This window comes from Taudactylus pleione, unplaced genomic scaffold, assembly GCF_031769625.1.
Source record: "Taudactylus pleione unplaced genomic scaffold, aTauple2 ptg001287l, whole genome shotgun sequence".
NCBI classification, from domain to species: Eukaryota; Metazoa; Chordata; class Amphibia; order Anura; family Myobatrachidae; genus Taudactylus; species Taudactylus pleione.
In genome coordinates, this window is record NW_028285687.1 from 541,075 (window position 1) to 558,885 (window position 17,811).

The following is a 17,811-nucleotide window of genomic DNA, read 5'->3' on the forward strand; positions in this document are numbered from 1 at the left end:
TGTGTTCCATCATTCTGGCTATGGAGACTAGGGATTACATCATCTACCTGGACATCCAGGACGCCTACCTCCATGTTCCTATAGCGCCTTCACACCAGCGGTGTCTGCAGTTTACCAAACGACAGCACCACTTTCAGGCTCTGCCCTTTGGCCTCTCAACGGCTCCAAGGGTATTCACCAAAATTATGGCTGCCCATCTACGGGACAAAGGTATATGACTTCTGCCGTATCTCGACGACCACCTGTTGCTGGCGAGCTCTGGAGGTACTTCTACAACATCTACACCTGACGATTTCTTGTCTACAAGCTGATAAATTGGAAAAAGTCCTCCCTAATTCCCTCAGAGAGCATGGTACATTTGGGTGCCCTTCTGGATTCATCAGCAGAGGATCTTTCTAACCCCGGATAAGATGTCCTCCCTACAACTGTGGGTATGCAGTTGCTTGAACAGATGCCGGGTGTCTGTTCACTCAGCAATGCGTGTTCTAGGGTCCATGGTGTCGGCGTACGACATGGTGGAGTATTCCCGGTTCCATTCCAGGCCCCTGCAGGGGCTGATTCTATCCAAATGGAACGGGACTTAGGACTCAGATGCTGGTGTTGTCTCCAGAGGTGCGCCTGTCTGTAGCTTGGTGGCTTCAAACATCTCATCTCACCAAGGGTCGCCCCTTTTGGATCCCGGACTGGGTTCTTCTCACAACAGATGCCGGTCCTCCGGGGTTGGGGTGCAGTGACAGGTCCACTTTCACTTCAGGGCTGTTGGACAGCGGATGAAGCAATTCTCCCGTCAACATTCTGGAACTTCGGGACGTGTACAGGTCATGCTCTTCTAGGAAAAGCTGTTCAGGTTCAGTCCGACAATGCCACCATGGTGGTGTACATCAATCATCAAGGGGGCACTCGCAGTCGAGCAGCTCTGACAGAGGTGTCACGCACCCTGTCCTGGGCGGAGTGCCACCTTCCAGCCATCTCAGCAGTGTTCATTCCAGGAGTCCTCAATTAGGAGGTGGACTTCCTTAGCTCACACCGTGCATCGGTCTCTTCACTCAGAGGTGTTTCAACTACTCGTGGAGAAGTGGGGACTGCCGGAGGTAGACCTCATTGCCTCCCGTCACAATCACAAGTTGCCCGTGTACGGGTCCAGGACGAGATGCCGACGCAAGCCTGGTGACGCACTTACGGTGAAATGGACCTTCCAGTTGGCGTATCTATGCCCTCCGATATTCCTACTTCCTCGGGTCCTTTCGTAAATTCAAACAAGACGGCGGCACGCTTCTGCTGGTGGCTCCAGCTTTGCCTAGACGTCCTTGGTACTCCGATCTTCGGAACCTTCCATCGACGCTCAGGGTCCCTGTCTTTATCCGGATCTGGATCGTCTGTCTTTGACGGCGTGGCTTCTTGAGACGTCCATCTTAAGGTCCCGGGTTTCTCTAGCTCGGTCATCGGCACGATGCTGCTGGCGCGCAAGCCTGCATCTGCCAGGATTTACCACAGTGTGGCATTCCTATTTTCAGTGGTGTGAGACGAGAAACTACGATCCTCAAGTTTTTTATTCTTTCTAGAATTTTGGCTATCCTTCAGTCTGGTTTGAACCTAGGCTTAAGCCTAGCTGCTTTGAAATTTCATGTGTCTGCACTATCTGTGTGGTTCCAGCGAAGGATAGCTCCACTACCAGATATCCGTGCCTTTTTCCAGGGTGTTCTCAGGATTCAGCCTCCCTTTGTTCCCCCAGTGGCTTCTTGGGATTTGGTGGTGGTGCTTCAGGTCCTCCATTCAAACCGCTAGAGTCGGTGGAACTCAAGTGGTTGACTGTTTTCTCCTGGTGTTTGCTATGGCCAGGAGGGTGTCAGAATTGGGGACGCTTTTCTGTCGTCCTCCCTTTCTGATATTTCACCAGAACAGGGCGATGCATCACACTAGTCCTGGTTTTCTTTCTAAGTTGGTTTCCAAAATCCACAATAATCAGGAAATTGTTATGCCGGCCTTTCAGTCACCTGACCTCTCTGCTGTTGAGGCCGCCTTGGATGTGGTCCAGGCTCTCCAAATTTTATGTGGACCAGACTAGTTCCAAGTCGGTTTCCTTATTCGTCCTCTTTTTTACAAGAGGGGTTGGTCTGCCAACAAACGAACTTCGGCTAGATGGCTTTGTTTGGTTATTTCTGAGGCTTATATACAGGAGGGCTTGCCTGTTCCAGCCTCTGTTAAGGCTCATTCCACTCAGTCTGTGGGCCCCTTGTGGGCAGCTAGCCGTGGCGCCTTGGCTGTTCCGCTGTGTAAGGCAGCCACGTGGTCTTCCATCCAGACCTTTCTGAGGTTCTATGCTTTTGACACCTTCGCTTCTCAGGATGCTTTCTTCGGGCGCCGGATTCTCCATTCAGCACAGGAGCGTCCCCGCCCTTAATTGAACTGCTTTGGGACATCCCCAAGGTCAATCTTGTGGACCCTGAAGAAGAAAATGAGAAATATGGTAAGAACTTATTTTTGTTATCTTTCTTCGAAGTCCATAGTGTCCACAGGGCATCCGCCCTGACGCACCTGGCTTCATATGAGCTGTGTTGCTGGTCACCGGTTTTGCGTCTCACTTTCTGTGAGTATGGTTCTTGAGTGTTCCAGTCTTCCTTCTCTGTTTTTCCTCCTCCGGCCTTGGCTACTTACCAAATGAGGTGCCTGTGGCTCGGGGGCGGGGTATAGATGAGGATGGACCCAGTGCATCCTGGGAGCTAAAGCTTTAACTGCGTGGTGCCCGTGGATCCAGATCCAGCTATACCCCAAGGTCAACCCTGTGGACCCCATGGATTTCGAAAGAAAGAGCGATAGCAAAGGTAAGTTCTTACCATATCTCTCATTTTTAAAACTGTGTTTTATGTAATTATTGTATTTCTCTTGTCAAGTTACATGTCCTGAAATGTTGTAGTAATGATTATGATAACCGATGACATAGCTTCTTGTCTGTGCTAGTCGTTTTTATGTTACTTTGTTGTATCGAGAATTCCAATAATCATTGTTCCTTATTTCTGCCTGTAGGAAATTGGGGTCCTCATCTGATTATCGTTCCCACCAGTGTCATATTAAACTGGGAGATGGAGTTGAAACGGTGGTGTCCCAGTTTTAAAATACTGACCTATTATGGCTCTCAGAAAGAACGCAAGCTTAAAAGACAGGTGAGTAGCTGATGACCGAGACCACCTCCCCCCCCCCCCCGTATGGATCATCTGTCATGTTTGCTGACTGGCGTTCTCCTGTAGGGTTGGACAAAGGCCAATGCTTTCCATGTCTGCATCACCTCCTACAAGCTTGTGCTACAGGATCACCAGGCCTTCCGCAGGAAGAATTGGAGGTATCTCATCCTAGATGAAGCCCAAAACATAAAGAATTTTAAATCCCAGCGCTGGCAAAGTCTCCTGAACTTCAACAGGTGAGATGTGTGATGGTTCTGGCCATAGAGGAGATGTGTGATGGTTCTGGCCATAGAGGAGATGTGTGATGATTCTGCCCATAGAGGAGATGTGTGATGGTTCTGGCCATAGAGGAGATGTGTGATGGTTCTGGCCATAGAGGAGATGTCTGATGGTTCTGGCCATAGAGGAGATGTGTGATGGTTCTGGCCATAGAGGAGATGTGTGATGGTTTTAGCCATAGAGGAGATGTGTGATGATTCTGGCCATAGAGGAGATGTGTGATGGTTCTGGCCATAGAGGAGATGTGTGATGGTTCTGGCCATAGAGGAGATGTCTGATGGTTCTGGCCATAGAGGAGATGTCTGATGGTCCTGGCCATAGAGGAGATGTCTGATGGTTCTGGCCATAGAGGAGATGTCTGATGGTTCTGGCCATAGAGGAGATGTCTGATGGTTCTGGCCATAGAGGAGATGTGTGATGGTTTTGGCCATAGAGGAGATGTGTGATGGTTCTGGCCATAGAGGAGATGTGTGATGGTTCTGGCCATAGAGGAGATGTGTGATGGTTCTGGCCATAGAGGAGATGTGCGATGGTTTTGGCCATAGAGGAGATGTGTGATGGTTCTGGCCATAGAGGAGATGTGTGATGGTTTTGGCCATAGAGGAGATGTGTGATGGTTCTGGCCATAGAGGAGATGTCTGATGGTTCTGGCCATAGAGGAGATGTCTGATGGTTCTGGCCATAGAGGAGATGTCTGATGGTTCTGGCCATAGAGGAGATGTGTGATGGTTCTGGCCATAGAGGAGATGCATTTTCTAAGTGTGCTGTTCTCCCCAGTCAGAGACGACTGCTGCTCACTGGAACGCCCTTGCAGAACTCCCTGATGGAACTGTGGTCTCTCATGCATTTCCTCATGCCTCACGTCTTCCAGTCTCACCGGGAGTTTAAGGAGTGGTTTTCAAATCCCTTGACGGGCATGATTGAAGGGAGTCAGGAGTACAACGAGGGCCTGGTGCGCAGATTGCATAAGGTTAGAGAGCTGTAGAAAAGGTTTATACCTGGATATGCATTAATGAGGGGAGTAAAAGCTGGTGACACCTCATTGTCATTCTCCAGGTCTTGCGCCCCTTTCTCTTGCGCAGGATTAAGCTGGATGTGGAAAAGCAAATGCCCAAGAAATATGAGCATGTCATCTATTGCCGACTGTCCAAGCGCCAGCGTTTCCTATACGATGACTTCATGGCACAAGCAGCGTGAGTATGAGAAGTGTCTCTGACAGCTCCCCCTTGTGGTGGCTTCATGTCCTGTAGGAGTTGGGACAGGCTTTTCCCAGCCACTCATCTGCTTTCCCCTTTCTTATTCCCACAGGCCTTCTGTGTCCGTCTTGTGTGCTCGTGTAGCTTCCTCAGTCTTCTGCCATTGCTCTTACTGGGAAGTGCTGTTACATTGTGCTGACTTTCTCCTGTATCTTTCACAGTACCCGGGAAACCCTGGCCAGCGGCCACTTCATGAGTGTGATTAACATCCTGATGCAGCTCCGTAAGGTGTGCAATCATCCCAACCTGTTTGACCCACGTCCCATCCACTCGCCCTTCATAACCAGCACTATCTGCTACACTGTACCCTCCTTGGTCCTTTATGCTCTCCAGCGGCACCCACTTCAGGCAGGTACAGGGATGGGCTTTATTTGGGGAGCTGGGGAAATTAAGGGAGTAGTGTCTGACTGATGTATATCTCACTGCATACAGCATGTGGATGTGTCCTGGTTTGATCTCGTTAACATGGAGGGGCGTGTAAGTCGGTATGAGAGTGACATGTTCCTGCCCCAGCACAAGCCTTCCCGCTCACTTATACAAGAGATTGCAGGCTCTCCTGAGCCCCCGCCTAGACCTCGTCCTCTCAAGATGAAGGTGAACAGGTCTGTTTGGCGGATGATCTTGTATTGAATATTTATTTCTCACCACTTGAGGTTACTTAGCAGGTCTTTATCTTCATTAGGATGCTGCAGCCAGTGGTCAAACCTGATCCTCGTTCTGTAGTTGTAGTCAACAGTCCTCGGCCGGTGCAGAGACCCCCGGAAATGCCCTCCACATCCTTGCCTGCCACCCCTCCATCCTTCACCTCACCTGCCTCTTCTGAACCTGTCACAGGAGCCACCGGACCAGCACAGATTGCTCCGATCCCACAGGGTGAGGCCAGCGACGTATGTCTAGGATTCTCTCTCTGTCCTCTATGTATTTCTCCTGTGTCCTCATATATCTTGTCTCCCGGTTCTAGCACCACCTTTGGTCCAGCCTACCACAGACCCTGTTCCCGTTACACCAGTTGCGAGTGGCGTAGGAAAGCCAGTACCAGTGCAGAACTCCCAGCCTGCTTACACTGGGGCTCAGAGGTTTATTCTGACTCCTGACATGCACGCCCGATTGCCCTGTGAGTAATACATCTGCCTCTTGTGTGGAACATGACTGAGCTGACATGCAGCCAAATGACCCATGAAGTCTTTTACTCCATAGCCGGAGAAGTCATCAGCTTGTCACAGCTGGCATCTCTCAGTGGGCGTTCTCTGCAGGGTCCATCAGTCGCTAAGCCTCTCACTTTGCAGCTGCAGGGTGCCAAACTTACTTTAAGTGGCACTCAGGTGCGGCCGCTGGGCATGGGACAGCCTCGGCCAATGCAAGGTGAGTCTCTGGTTCCATCTGTCATCTGCTTCCAGTAGTGTGTACCTGGCATAGCTAACGTTTTATCTCCATGTGACAGGTAACGTGCTTCACCTGGTCTCTTCTGGGGGCCAGCATCATCTCCTGAGCCAGCCGGCACAGCTTGCTCTAATCCAGGCCTTAGCGCAGCAGGCGGCAGCTCCTACAGCCTCCGTGCCCTCGCAGCTGCTGCAGAACAGTGTCCAGGCGTTATCCGTCCAGGCCCTGCAGCACACATTGCTGAATAGCGCTAACATGCCAGCTGCCTCTGCGGCATCGCCTGGCCAGGGTGAGTCTTCCTCTATGCACTCAGTAGCGTTGCACCATACCTTCACTTTAGTTTCTCTTTGGTTTTCCTTTTGTGGGTAGGATATTAGAATTAGCCTTGGTTACTATTGAATCTCCCGTCGCCCCTTACTGTCAGGGACATTTGCTATGGAGATCATGTTGTCACTAACCACCTTTCTATTTCAGGGTCCATAGGGGGTCCACAGGGTTGATCTTGGGGGTATAGCTGGATCTGGATCCACGGGCACCATGCAGTTAAAGCTTTGCTGCTCCCAGGATGCACTTGGGTCCATCCTCCTCTATACCCCGAGCCCAGGCACCTCACTTTTAGTTGGTGCCCGGTTGGAGTCGGGTCACCCTGGGCAGTGTGGCTGCATAAGCAGCCCCTAAGCTTTATTTTTATTTTTTTTTTTAAAAAGATTTTATTTCTTTTTTGCTTCTTCAGAGCGGCAGCATCAGACTGTCCATCTGGACGTCCACGCTGCCGCTCCAACAGCCCCACTGGCGCTGCGACGCCAGTACTGATCTGGGGATCGCAGCGGGACCCCGGAGTCAGTACTAGCGTGGCTCCGGGACCTCCCACTGCTTGCTGCCGGACGCACGGGGCCAGGTAAGCCGCGTGCAGCGCTTCGTGCGGGGATAACAAATGTAGCCTTCAGTCGCCGGTCTCTGGGGACAGACCAGCAGCGCTAGTAGCGGCGGCGGGCTCCCCCTGCAATGGAATACCCCGTCTGACCGCTGAACCACCAGGGTGTAATTGCTGGAGGGGAACCAGCGTCCCTGGGGTTAATTGCTGGCCAGGGGAGGCAGCCTTCCCTGGTTTAGCGGCTCCTTCCCTCAGCCCAGCGCGCCTTCTCTCATGCGTGCTGGCGTCGCTGGGTCGTTGCTCTTGCGGCCACTCCTCCTCAGAGGTCTCCGGCGGCCATCTTCTCAGTGGCAGCGCAGATCTCCCAGGCGATGCGTGGACCAGTCCCCCTGCGTACCTCTCCCCTGCAAAAGGACAGTGTTCGCAGCGCTATAGCCCTCCCAGACACTGAATCTGGGAGGGTGGTTGTAGTGAAAGGTGCAGTGAGTATAACTTCCTGCATGGTATGTGACTTTTTGCTAGTGCTGCTGTCTGTGCTAATTTTCTGCAGACAGTCATCTTATACCTATCCCTTGCCTTCTCATACAGGCCCGGCAGGTGCGTGGGGAGGGGTATTTTTTCTGTGTACCTCTCTTATATAGATCTACGTATTTGTGAGGTCCGTCACATACAGTGGTGTGCTACACAGTACCATATTGTGGGCTGTTTGTGTTGCATACTCGGGAGTGCGCAGGTGTTATACGCCTCACCTCTTTTCGGTGATACATTTTTATTGCAAAGTTATTGTGTCATGTCTGATGAGGAGAATGAGCGCTCTGTGGCTCCTGTGTTGTTTTCCTGCCGGCGCTGTTCGGCAGGGGTTGATGGGGTGGTTTTGTCTCAGGACGGCCTGTGCGGGCGGTGCCAGCGGGTACCTGGCCCCTCTAAACCCCCGGTGGCGCAGGATCCTCCTTGGGCGATGTTTTCACAAGTGCTGGCGTCGATCGCGGACTGGCTTGCGGTCCCTTCTAGGGCGTTGCCCCAGCCTACCATCCCCCGTTCCCCGGGTGTTAAGCATTTGGTGCAGTCTCCCCCTGGGTCTCGGACTGTGGGTCCTTATACGGGATTGCCTGTGTACGTGCAGTCTCCCACTGTGACGCAGCAGTCAATGGTACCCTTTCAGGGGTATCCTCAGGCGGTACCCCCTCCCTGGGTGGATGTCCTCTCCAGCTCTGTTCAGAGCCTGGCAGCCTCGTCATCGGCTTTTCAGTCGGTTACCCAGTGATTTGCCCCCAAAAGCGTCCAAGCGACCCGTTCCGGCTTCACTGGCGGCGCAGTTCACGGACACGGACGTGTCTTTGGATGACGGAGAGGTTCATGAGGACTCTGACTCGGATGCCGGGGCCCAGGAGTTGGAGACTCGATTAATGTACCAGCATTGGTTATGGTGGTGCGTCCCATCCTTCATATAGAGGAGGATGTGCCGGCTCCCAGGTCGAAGTATCCTAACTTTAAAAAGGCCAAGGTAGCTTTGACTGTTTTTCCCCTGTCTGACCAGTTGACGGATCATATGGCGGGGGCCTGGCAGTTGCCCAGCAAGAGATTCCAACCACAGAAACGGTTGGCATCCAACTATCCTTTTCCTGAGGCTCATTGCAGGAAATGGGAAACTCCACCTGCGGTGGATTCTCATGTCACCCGCTTAATTAAAAGCGCTACTTTCTACTTCAGGGTCCATAGGGGGTCCACAGGGTTGACCTTGGGGTTATAGCTGGAACAGGATCCATGGGCACCACACAGTTAAGCTTTTAGCTCCCAGGATGCACTTGGGTCCTCCTCTATACCCCGCCCCCGAGCCACAGGCACCTCAGTGTAAGCTGGTGCCCGGCCAGAGTCGGTCACCGCGCAGGGGGGCTGCAGGAGCAGCCCCCAGAAGCTTTTTATTTTAAGTTAAATTTTATTTAGTTTTAATCTATTTTTACTACAGACGGCAGCGAAGGGCTGTCTGTACAGACGCCCACACTGCCGCTCTGATCCCCGACTGGCGCCGCGACGCCAGTACTGATCTGGGGATCGCGGCGGGAGGACAGAGTCCGTACTAGCCGGACTCTGTCTACCTCCCAGGACTGCTGCCGGAGTCGCCGGGGATGCAGGTAAGCCGCGCGTCGCTGGCTAGCGGCGGCGCGCGGAATGCCTTAAATGCAGTCCTTTAGCCTCCGGTCCTGGGGACAGACCGGAGGCTGCTGGCAGTGGCGGCGGGCCCCCCCCCCATAACCCGTGGGACCACTAGACCACCAGGGATAACCGGCAAGCGGGAAGCCAGCATCCCTGGGGTTATGGCCAGCCAGGGGAGGAAGCCTTCCCTGTCAGCGGCTCCTCCCCTCAGCTCAGCGCGCCTTTCAGCACGCAGTCTGGCGTCGCTGAGCTGCAGATTCCTCGGCCACTCCTCCTCTGAGGTCTCCAGCGGCCATTTTCCCACAGTGGCAGCGCAGATCTCAGGGAGCACGCGGACCGGTCCCCCTGTGTACCTCTCCCCTGATTAAGGACAGCGTACACAGCACTATAGCCCTCCCAGACACTGAATCTGGGCAGGTTGATTGTAGTGTAAAGGTGCAGTGAGTATATCTTCCTGCATGGTATGTGACTTTTTGCTAGTGCTGCCTGTCTGTGCTTATTTTCTACTTACTGTCAGCTTATACCTATCCCTTTACTTCTCCTACAAGCCCTGCAGGTGTGTGGGGGAGGGGCGTTTCTACTGACCTCACTTATATAGATCACGTATTTGTGAGGTCCGTCACATACAGTAGTGTGCTACTCAGTGCCATATTGTGGGCTGTTGTTCAGCACACCGGTGAGTGCGTTTCACTTCTACCCTGGTGCCAGATATATAATATATTCTGTCATGTCAGACGAGGAGGTTGAGCGCTCAGTGGCTCCGGTGTTGGCCTCCTGCGGACGCTGTTCTGCAGGAGTAGATAGGGAGGATTTGTCACAGGATGGCCTGTGTAGTCGATGCCAGGTGGCTCCTGGCCCATCCAGACCTTCTCTGGTGCAGGAACCACCGTGGGCGATGTTTTCTCAAGTGCTGGTGTCTATTGCGGACCGTCTGTCGGTCCCGACTGCTCTCCCTACTAGGGCGGGGCCCCAGCCGACCATCCCCCATTCCCCGGGTGTCCCGCAGTTATTGCGGAGTCCTCCTGGGTCTCAATCAGTTGGTCCCTATGCGGGGTTGCCTATGTATATACAGGCTTCCCCTGTGCCGCAGCAGCCTGTGGTACCTTTTCAGGCCCCTATGGCGACGCCTCCACCATGGGTGGATGTGCTCTCCAACTCCGTGCAAAATTTGGCGGCCGCTTCCTCGGCTTTTCAGTCAATGTTGCAGACTGACATGCCTTCTAGGATTTCTAAACGCCCACTCATGACACGGGCTGCTCAGGTATCGGACTCAGAGGGTTCCTCAGATGATGGGGAGGTCCCTGATGACACTGACTCGGACGCCTCGGTCCAGGAAATGGATACCAAGTCGTCCATTAATGTGCGAGCACTAGTTAGGGCGGTGCGAGCTATTCTTCTTATAGAGGATGAGGCACCGGTTCCTAGGTCGAAGTTTCCTAGTTTCAAAAAAACTAAGGTGGCTTCTGCGGTGTTTCCCCTGTCGGATCAGTTGACGGATCATATGGCGGTAGCTTGGCAGGCGCCCAGTAAGAGATTCCTTCCTCAGAAGCGGTTGGCTTCTAATTACCCCTTCCCTGAGGCACATTGTAAAAAATGGGAAACTCCACCGGCGGTGGATTCCCATGTCACCCGTTTAACTCGGGGCGCCACCTTACCATTACCGTCGATATCCTCGCTGAAGGATCCCACGGACAGGAAAGTTGAGACTTGCTTAAAGTCTATTTACTCCCTCTCCGGGGCGGTGGCCCGACCGTCCATGGCCATTTCCTGGGTGGCCAAGGCCATTGAGGGGTGGGCCAATGCATTGGAAGATACCTTCCCGGACGACGCTCCGGATGTCCAGCGGGCGTTGTTGGGACAAATGAGGGACGCCGCTTCTTACATTGGAGAAGCTTCTTTAGATGCTAGTCTGCTGACCTCGCGGGTATCGGCTGCAGCGGTGTCTGCCCGCCGATCCTTATGGTTGCGGTCCTGGAGAGCGGACTCTGATTCAAAGAAAGGTCTGGAGGCCTTACCTTTCAATGGGGAATTACTATTTGGTCCGGACTTGGACAAAATAGTGGACACCCTGGCTAAATCCAAGTCGGCCTTCCTCCCTTCGGCGGCACTGCCTGCTAAGGTTCGGAGTTCGGCTTTTCGTTCCTTTCGGGTTCAGGGTAAGGCGAAAGGTCAGTCCTTCCCGAGACAGTCTGCGAGTAAGACGGCCTCTAAACCCAAGAAGCAAGCCTGGAGTGCTCGGCGCCCTTCTTCCAAGCAGGAAGATAAACCTGCGGCCTGATGGGACGGGCCTCCCTCTGGGGGACCTCAGAGTGGGTGGCCGACTTCTTCTATTTGCCCAGTGCTGGCACAATACCACCACGGATGCCTGGGTTCGAGAAGTGGTCTCCCAGGGGTACGCCCTGTCTTTTCGGCACAGACCACCCCACCAGTTTTTCTGCACAAGTCCTTCTCAGAACAAGACCAAGGCGTTACAGGTTCAGGAGGCTATAGAGTCCTTGCTGAAAGCAGGGGTCATTGTTCCCGTTCTTCTATCACAACGAGGGACGGGGTATTATTCGTCTCTGTTTCTGGTGCAGAAACCCAATGGTTCTCATCGCCCTATCCTCAACTTGAAGTCTCTGAACAAATTCCTCAGAGTTCCCAAGTTCAGGATGGAAACGTTACGTTCCATCATTCTGGCGATGGAACCGGGGGATTACATGGTGTCCCTGGACATCCAGGACGCCTACCTCCATGTTCCGATAGCATCTTCACACCAGCGGTATCTGAGGTTCGCTATCCTTCAACACCACTATCAGTTCCAGGCGCTACCCTTTGGTCTCTCCACGGCACCGAGGGTGTTCACGAAGATTATGGCGGTCATGGCCGCACATCTTCGGAACCAGAATGTACGGCTGCTGCCGTACCTGGACGACCTCCTGTTGCTGGCGAGCTCCCCGGAGGTACTGCTTCAACATCTCCACCTGACGATCGCTTGCCTGCAAGCGCACGGGTGGTTGATAAATTGGAAAAAGTCCTCTCTGATTCCATCACAGCGGATGGTTCATTTGGGAGCCCTGCTGGATTCGCGTCAGCAAAGGATCTTCCTGACTCCGGAGAAGGTCGCCTCACTACAGCTGCGGATACGCAGTTGCCTGAGCCGTTGCCGCCTGTCGGTCCATTCGGCTATGAGAGTTCTGGGGTCCATGGTGTCGACATTCGACATGGTGGAATTTGCCCAGTTCCATTCCCGGCCCCTGCAGGGGCTGATTCTATCAGAATGGAACGGGTTACCTCACCGGATCCGCTCTCAGGTGCTGGTGTTGTCTCCGGACGTTCGGCTATCTTTGGCTTGGTGGCTTCAGACAGCTCATCTGGTCGAGGGGCGCCCATTTTGGATCCCGGACTGGGTCCTGCTCACGACGGATGCCAGTCTCCGGGGTTGGGGGGCAGTGACCGGCTCTTTGTCGCTTCAGGGTCGTTGGTCAGCGGAAGAAGCACTTCTCCCCATCAACATCCTGGAACTGCGGGCAGTATACAAGGCCCTGCAGTCGTCCGGCCCCGCTCTTCACGGAAGGGCGGTACAGGTGCAGTCCGACAACGCCACCACGGTGGCGTATATCAATCACCAAGGCGGAACTCGCAGTCAGGCAGCGATGTCGGAGGTGTCTCGCATCCTTGTTTGGGTGGAGTGCCACATTCCAGCGATCTTGGCGGTCTTCATCCCCGGAGTCCTCAATTGGGAGGCGTACTCCCTCAGCCGTCACGACGTGCATCCCGGGGAATGGTCGCTTCACCAAGAGGTGTTTCAGCTACTCATGGACAGATGGGGGCTGCCGGAGCTGGACTTGATGGCCTCCCGTCACAATCACAAGTTGCCCGTTTACGGGTCAAGGACAAGAGACGCAGGCGCATGTCTGGTGGACGCGCTGTCGGTGAAATGGACGTTTTACCTGGCGTATCTGTTTCCCCCGATATCCCTGCTACCTCGGGTCCTGCGGAAATTCAAGCAGGACGGCGGCACGCTCGTGCTGGTGGTTCCGGCGTGGCCCAGACGTCCTTGGTACTTCGATCTGAGGAGCCTCTCCATCGACGCTCCGTACCTTCCTCAGCGTCAGGACCTATTGTCTCAAGGGCCCTGCCTTTACCCAGATCTGGGTCGGCTGTCTTTGACGGCGTGGCTCTTGAGACAGCCGCCTTAAGGTCTCGGGGCTTCTCGGGTTCATGAGTACCATGCTCAGGGCACGCAATGTCTGCTTCCGCACGGATTTACCACAGGGTGTGGTGCACTTACTTTCAGTGGTGTGAGTCCAGAAACTCTGATCCTCAGGTGTTCCGAGTTTCTAGGATCTTGGAATTTCTTCAATCAGGTTTGGACCTAGGTTTACGCCTTGCCTCTCTGAAGGTTCATGTGTCCGCATTGTCCGTGTGGTTCCAACGACGGATTGCTACACTGCCAGATGTTCACACCTTTTTCAAAGGTTTTCTCCGAATCCAGCCTCCCTACGTGCCTCCTGTGGCTCCTTGGGGCTTGGCGGTGGTTCTTCGGGTCCTGCAGGGTCCTCCTTTTGAGCCTCTTGAGTCGGTGGAGCTCAAGTGGTTGACGTTTAAGACCGTTTTTCTCCCGGCGATTGCTTCTGCCAGGAGGGTGTCTGAGTTGGGGGCGCTTTCCTGTCGCCCCCCTTTTCTGATTTTTCGCCAGGACAGCGGTTCTCCGCACTCGTCCTGAGTTTTTACCTAAAGTGGTTTAGAAGTTCCACATCAATCAGGAACTTGTTGTGCCAGCTTTTCAGTCTCCTGATCTTTCAGCTGGTGAGGCTTCCTTAGATGTAGTCCGTGCGCTTAGAATCTATGTGGACCGGACTGCTTCTGTTAGGAAGTCTGATTCATTGTTTGTCCTCTTTGGCTTTCACTAGAGGGGTTGGCCTGCCAACAAACAAACGTTAGCCCGTTGGCTTTGTTCCATTATTTGTGAGGCTTATGCACAGTAGGGTTTACCTGTGCCAGCCTCTGTTAAGGCTCATTCCACTCGTTCTGTGGGTCCCTCTTGGGCTGCTAGACATAGCGCCTCTGTGGTTCAGCTATGTAAGGCGGCCACCTGGTCTTCCATCCAGACGTTTTTGAGGTTCTATGCGTTTGACACCTTCGCCTCTCAGGATGCATCCTTTGGGCGCCGGGTTCTCCTTTCTGCACAGGAGCGTCCCCGCCCTTAGTTGAACTGCTTTGGGACATCCCCAAGGTCAACCCTGTGGACCCTGAAGTAGAAAACAAGAGATCTGGTAAGAACTTACCTTTGTTATCTCTGTTTCTATGAAGTCCATAGGGTCCACAGGGCACCCGCCCTGACGCACCTGGCTTCATATGGGCTGTGTGGCTGGTCACCGGTTTTCCGTCTCCCATTTCTGTGAGTATGGTTTCTTGTGTGCTCCAGTCTTCCTTCTCTCTGTTTAGTCTCCTCCTCCGGCCTTGGCTGCTTACCAACTGAGGTGCCTGTGGCTCGGGGGCGGGGTATAGAGGAGGATGGACCCAAGTGCATCCTGGGAGCTGCTAAAGCTTTAACTGCGTGGTGCCCGTGGATCCAGATCCAGCTACACCCCAAGGTCAACCCTGTGGACCATATGGACTTTGTAGAAACAGAGATAACAAAGGTAAGTTCTTACCATATCTCTTGTTATCTCTCTCTAGTGTCAGCCCCAGGCGTGGTGAAGATCGTGGTAAGACAGGCCACCAGGGAAATCCCAGCATCTCCACAGCGCCCTCCTCTGGCACCACCAGTGCGTCCTCTGCTCCGTGTCATGCCTGGTCCACATCCAGAGCAAGGGACTGTACGAGAGGGAATGGGGGAAAGGGCAGGTAAGTGAGCACAGTCACAGAGAGCGATGTCGGATACCCTGGCACACATGGACACTCATCTTGCCTTTTCTTGTTGCAGCTCCGGTTGTTGCCACATCCACACTAACTCTGGCTAACAGTCCCCTGCTTATGGTGTCCAGTCCAGCACTGGCCTCAAGGCTTCCTGCTCCCAGTCCTGTGCCTCCCAGTACAGAGGACTCCCCAGCTCCACCTATGTCTGGTGTGGCACTGCGACTTCTGGCAACGGGCACCACTGCCATGCAGCTGACAAACCACCACTCACCCCCTCCCAGACTTACCCAAAGCCCTGCCCTCCCCAACTCTTCCCCCTGTCCATTGCCAAACTGCACCACAGCACAAATTGTAGCTCCTGACTCTGGCCCATGTACTGTAATCTATAAGCCTCACAATCCAGACACCGTCCTCTCAGATGCCCACACTGTACAGAATGGCAACGGACTTCAGAGGCAAGAGCCTTCCCTGACGCCCAGTATCTGTGTACCTAGTACTTGTTCTGACAGTGCCCTTTATGTAAACCTGGCACCCAACCCTCCTTCTCCACCTGCCACCAACATCCCCAAACTGACGCCTCCCACATACAACCTAAGCTTAGTACCTGCCCTTCTGACAAACTCTGCCCCCACTACAGTGTCCAGCTACAATCCCATCCCTGCCCGTTTCCTGACCAGCCCGGTGTCTCTGCTCACCCTGTCTCCTCTGCCATCTACAAACAGTGGCACCGCTCCAGTCCTGTACACACACCCCAGTGCCACTACATTTCCTTCTCTGGCTGCCCCTACATTATCTGCTCCTTTGCCAGCTACCTCCATGTCTGCCACACTGCCTTTATTGTCTGCCCCTGTATCTGCCCAATTGCCACCATTTGCTACTCATCTGCCCTTTCCGTCTGCCAATAAGGGTTCCCATTCTACAGTAGAGACTCTTACCCCTTCTCTCCGGCCCGTGCTGTCTGCTGCGGCCATGGCCCCCCGGCCGGTGATGTCTGCTCCGGCCATGGCCCCCCGGGCGGTGATGTCTGCTCCGGCCATCCCCCACCGGCCATCCCTCCTGCCAACGGTTGCTGCTTCTCTGTTGGAGACACCTACTAATCAGCCTTTACTCCTGGCTCCAGATGCAGCCTCAGTGCCTGTGCTGGAAGCTGCTGCGTCTGACACGCTGCCGCCTCTGATCCTTAATGCATCTCTCAAAATACCCTCTGTGGCATCTGCTCCTTTGCCTGTTTTACCCACATCTAGCACAGTTCCGCTACTGGCAGCAGCATCATCTTCCACGGTTCCCCTCCCTCTGCTCAATGTAAGCGCTTCTTCTGCCGTTCCACTGCTGGCATCGGCTCCTGAGCCCTCTCTTCTAGTGTCCGCACCCCAGGCTCTCAGTCCCTCCTTTGTAACCTGTGTATCAGCCTCCTCACATTCCATGGTGACATGTGTTTCTCCTGCCTCTTTCACCTTCACCACTTCAATAGCTGCGTCCTCTCCGCTGTCACCCACCCCTCGCCCTGTGCCTGCCAAGGCATGGGCTCCCGTTACCTCTGTGCCGGCCGAGCCCCAGGCAAACCTGCTCCCGCCATCAGCTGTAGCCCCAGCGCCACAAACCATTTCCAGTTCTTCACAGACTCCCATTCCTCCTCTGCCAATGAGGACTCCAGTGCCCCAGCCTTCATTACCAGCATCCACACAGTCATTATCTGTGCCAGCTAATGCACCAGCACCCCTGCCCTCCATGCCAGCCTCAACTCCTATTCCATTACCCCTGTTGGCGGCTTCAACCCCGGCAACTGTGTCCTCCCTCCGGGCCTCACTTGAACCAACGTCCTTGTTGTTGGTGCCTGCACCAGCTCATGCACTGGACTTGTCCTCCTCAAAGCCCAGTTCCACTCAACCTTTAGAATCTGCCCCTATTCCTCAGCAGCCTTCCCCAGCCACCCATCCCCTGGTTATCTCCATGTCCTCCCCCATCACATCACCATCATTAGTGGTCTCCGCTTCTTCTCAGATGCCTCATCTCCCTTCCCATACCATGGCTCCTCAGTCTACTGCAGCTGCCCTGCGGCCCATCCTTGCTTCTGGCATACCAGATCCTAAGTCTGTACCGTTACCCTGCTCCTCCGCCCTGTCTACCTTTGCTCCACAGTGTAATGTATCTCCCTCTACAACACCTAACCCAGTATCTGCTACGCTGACATCCATAACAGACTACGCAGCAGCCATAAATATCCCTGTCCCAGGCATTGCTCAAGAGCAGTCCTTGTCGCTGTCCATGGCTGGTCCTCCAGCAGTTAGTGTGACCTTCGGTACAGCTACAGAGCCGGACATCACACTGGAGGGAGAGGAACCCCGCTCCTCACATAACTCCACTGTTCCTGCAGCTGTGAGACACAGGCGTCAGCTGCCACCTCCACCCCGATCGCCCTTCTATGTGGTAAGCAACGTTGTTTTACCTGCGAGAGAGTCTATGCTTACGTGTTTCGATTGTAATGGTGAATGGAGGTGTTTGTGTGATTGCTGGGTCCAATTCAAAAGAGGGGATTTCTTCAGGGTCCATAGGGGGTCACAGGGTTGACCTCGGGGTATAGGTTGGGAAACAAATCCAGGCGCTACACAGTTAAAGCTTTCAGCTCCCAGGATGCACTGGGTCCACTCTCCCTATAACCCCGCCCCCAAGCCAGAGGCACCTCAGTTTAAGATGGTGCCCGGCCGGAGCCGGTCACCGTTAACACAGGGGGGCTGATTAGTGGCCCCTAAGCTACGTTTTAATTTTTATGTTTCTCCTTCATCCACTAGGGGACACTGGAGCTTCATGACAGTGGGGTATAGACGGTGGGTTGAGTTGAGCCTGG

The 17,811-nt window shown here is 54.0% G+C and overlaps 1 protein-coding gene across 2 annotated transcripts in view; it reads left to right on the top strand.

Moving 5' to 3' along the window:
- Nucleotides 1–17,811, top strand: part of SRCAP (Snf2 related CREBBP activator protein) — a 261,121-nt gene that overhangs the window by 192,179 nt on the left and 51,131 nt on the right. For both annotated transcript variants that reach the window (XM_088462894.1, XM_088462895.1), the window contains exons 13-24: nucleotides 3,025–3,161; nucleotides 3,246–3,415; nucleotides 4,236–4,428; nucleotides 4,515–4,651; nucleotides 4,876–5,062; nucleotides 5,147–5,316; nucleotides 5,397–5,587; nucleotides 5,676–5,828; nucleotides 5,912–6,076; nucleotides 6,156–6,383; nucleotides 14,787–14,954; nucleotides 15,034–17,393. In XM_088462894.1, the coding sequence (XP_088319020.1) occupies nucleotides 3,025–3,161; nucleotides 3,246–3,415; nucleotides 4,236–4,428; nucleotides 4,515–4,651; nucleotides 4,876–5,062; nucleotides 5,147–5,316; nucleotides 5,397–5,587; nucleotides 5,676–5,828; nucleotides 5,912–6,076; nucleotides 6,156–6,383; nucleotides 14,787–14,954; nucleotides 15,034–17,393 (4,259 nt within the window). The remainder of the gene's footprint in view (nucleotides 1–3,024; nucleotides 3,162–3,245; nucleotides 3,416–4,235; nucleotides 4,429–4,514; nucleotides 4,652–4,875; nucleotides 5,063–5,146; nucleotides 5,317–5,396; nucleotides 5,588–5,675; nucleotides 5,829–5,911; nucleotides 6,077–6,155; nucleotides 6,384–14,786; nucleotides 14,955–15,033; nucleotides 17,394–17,811) is intronic.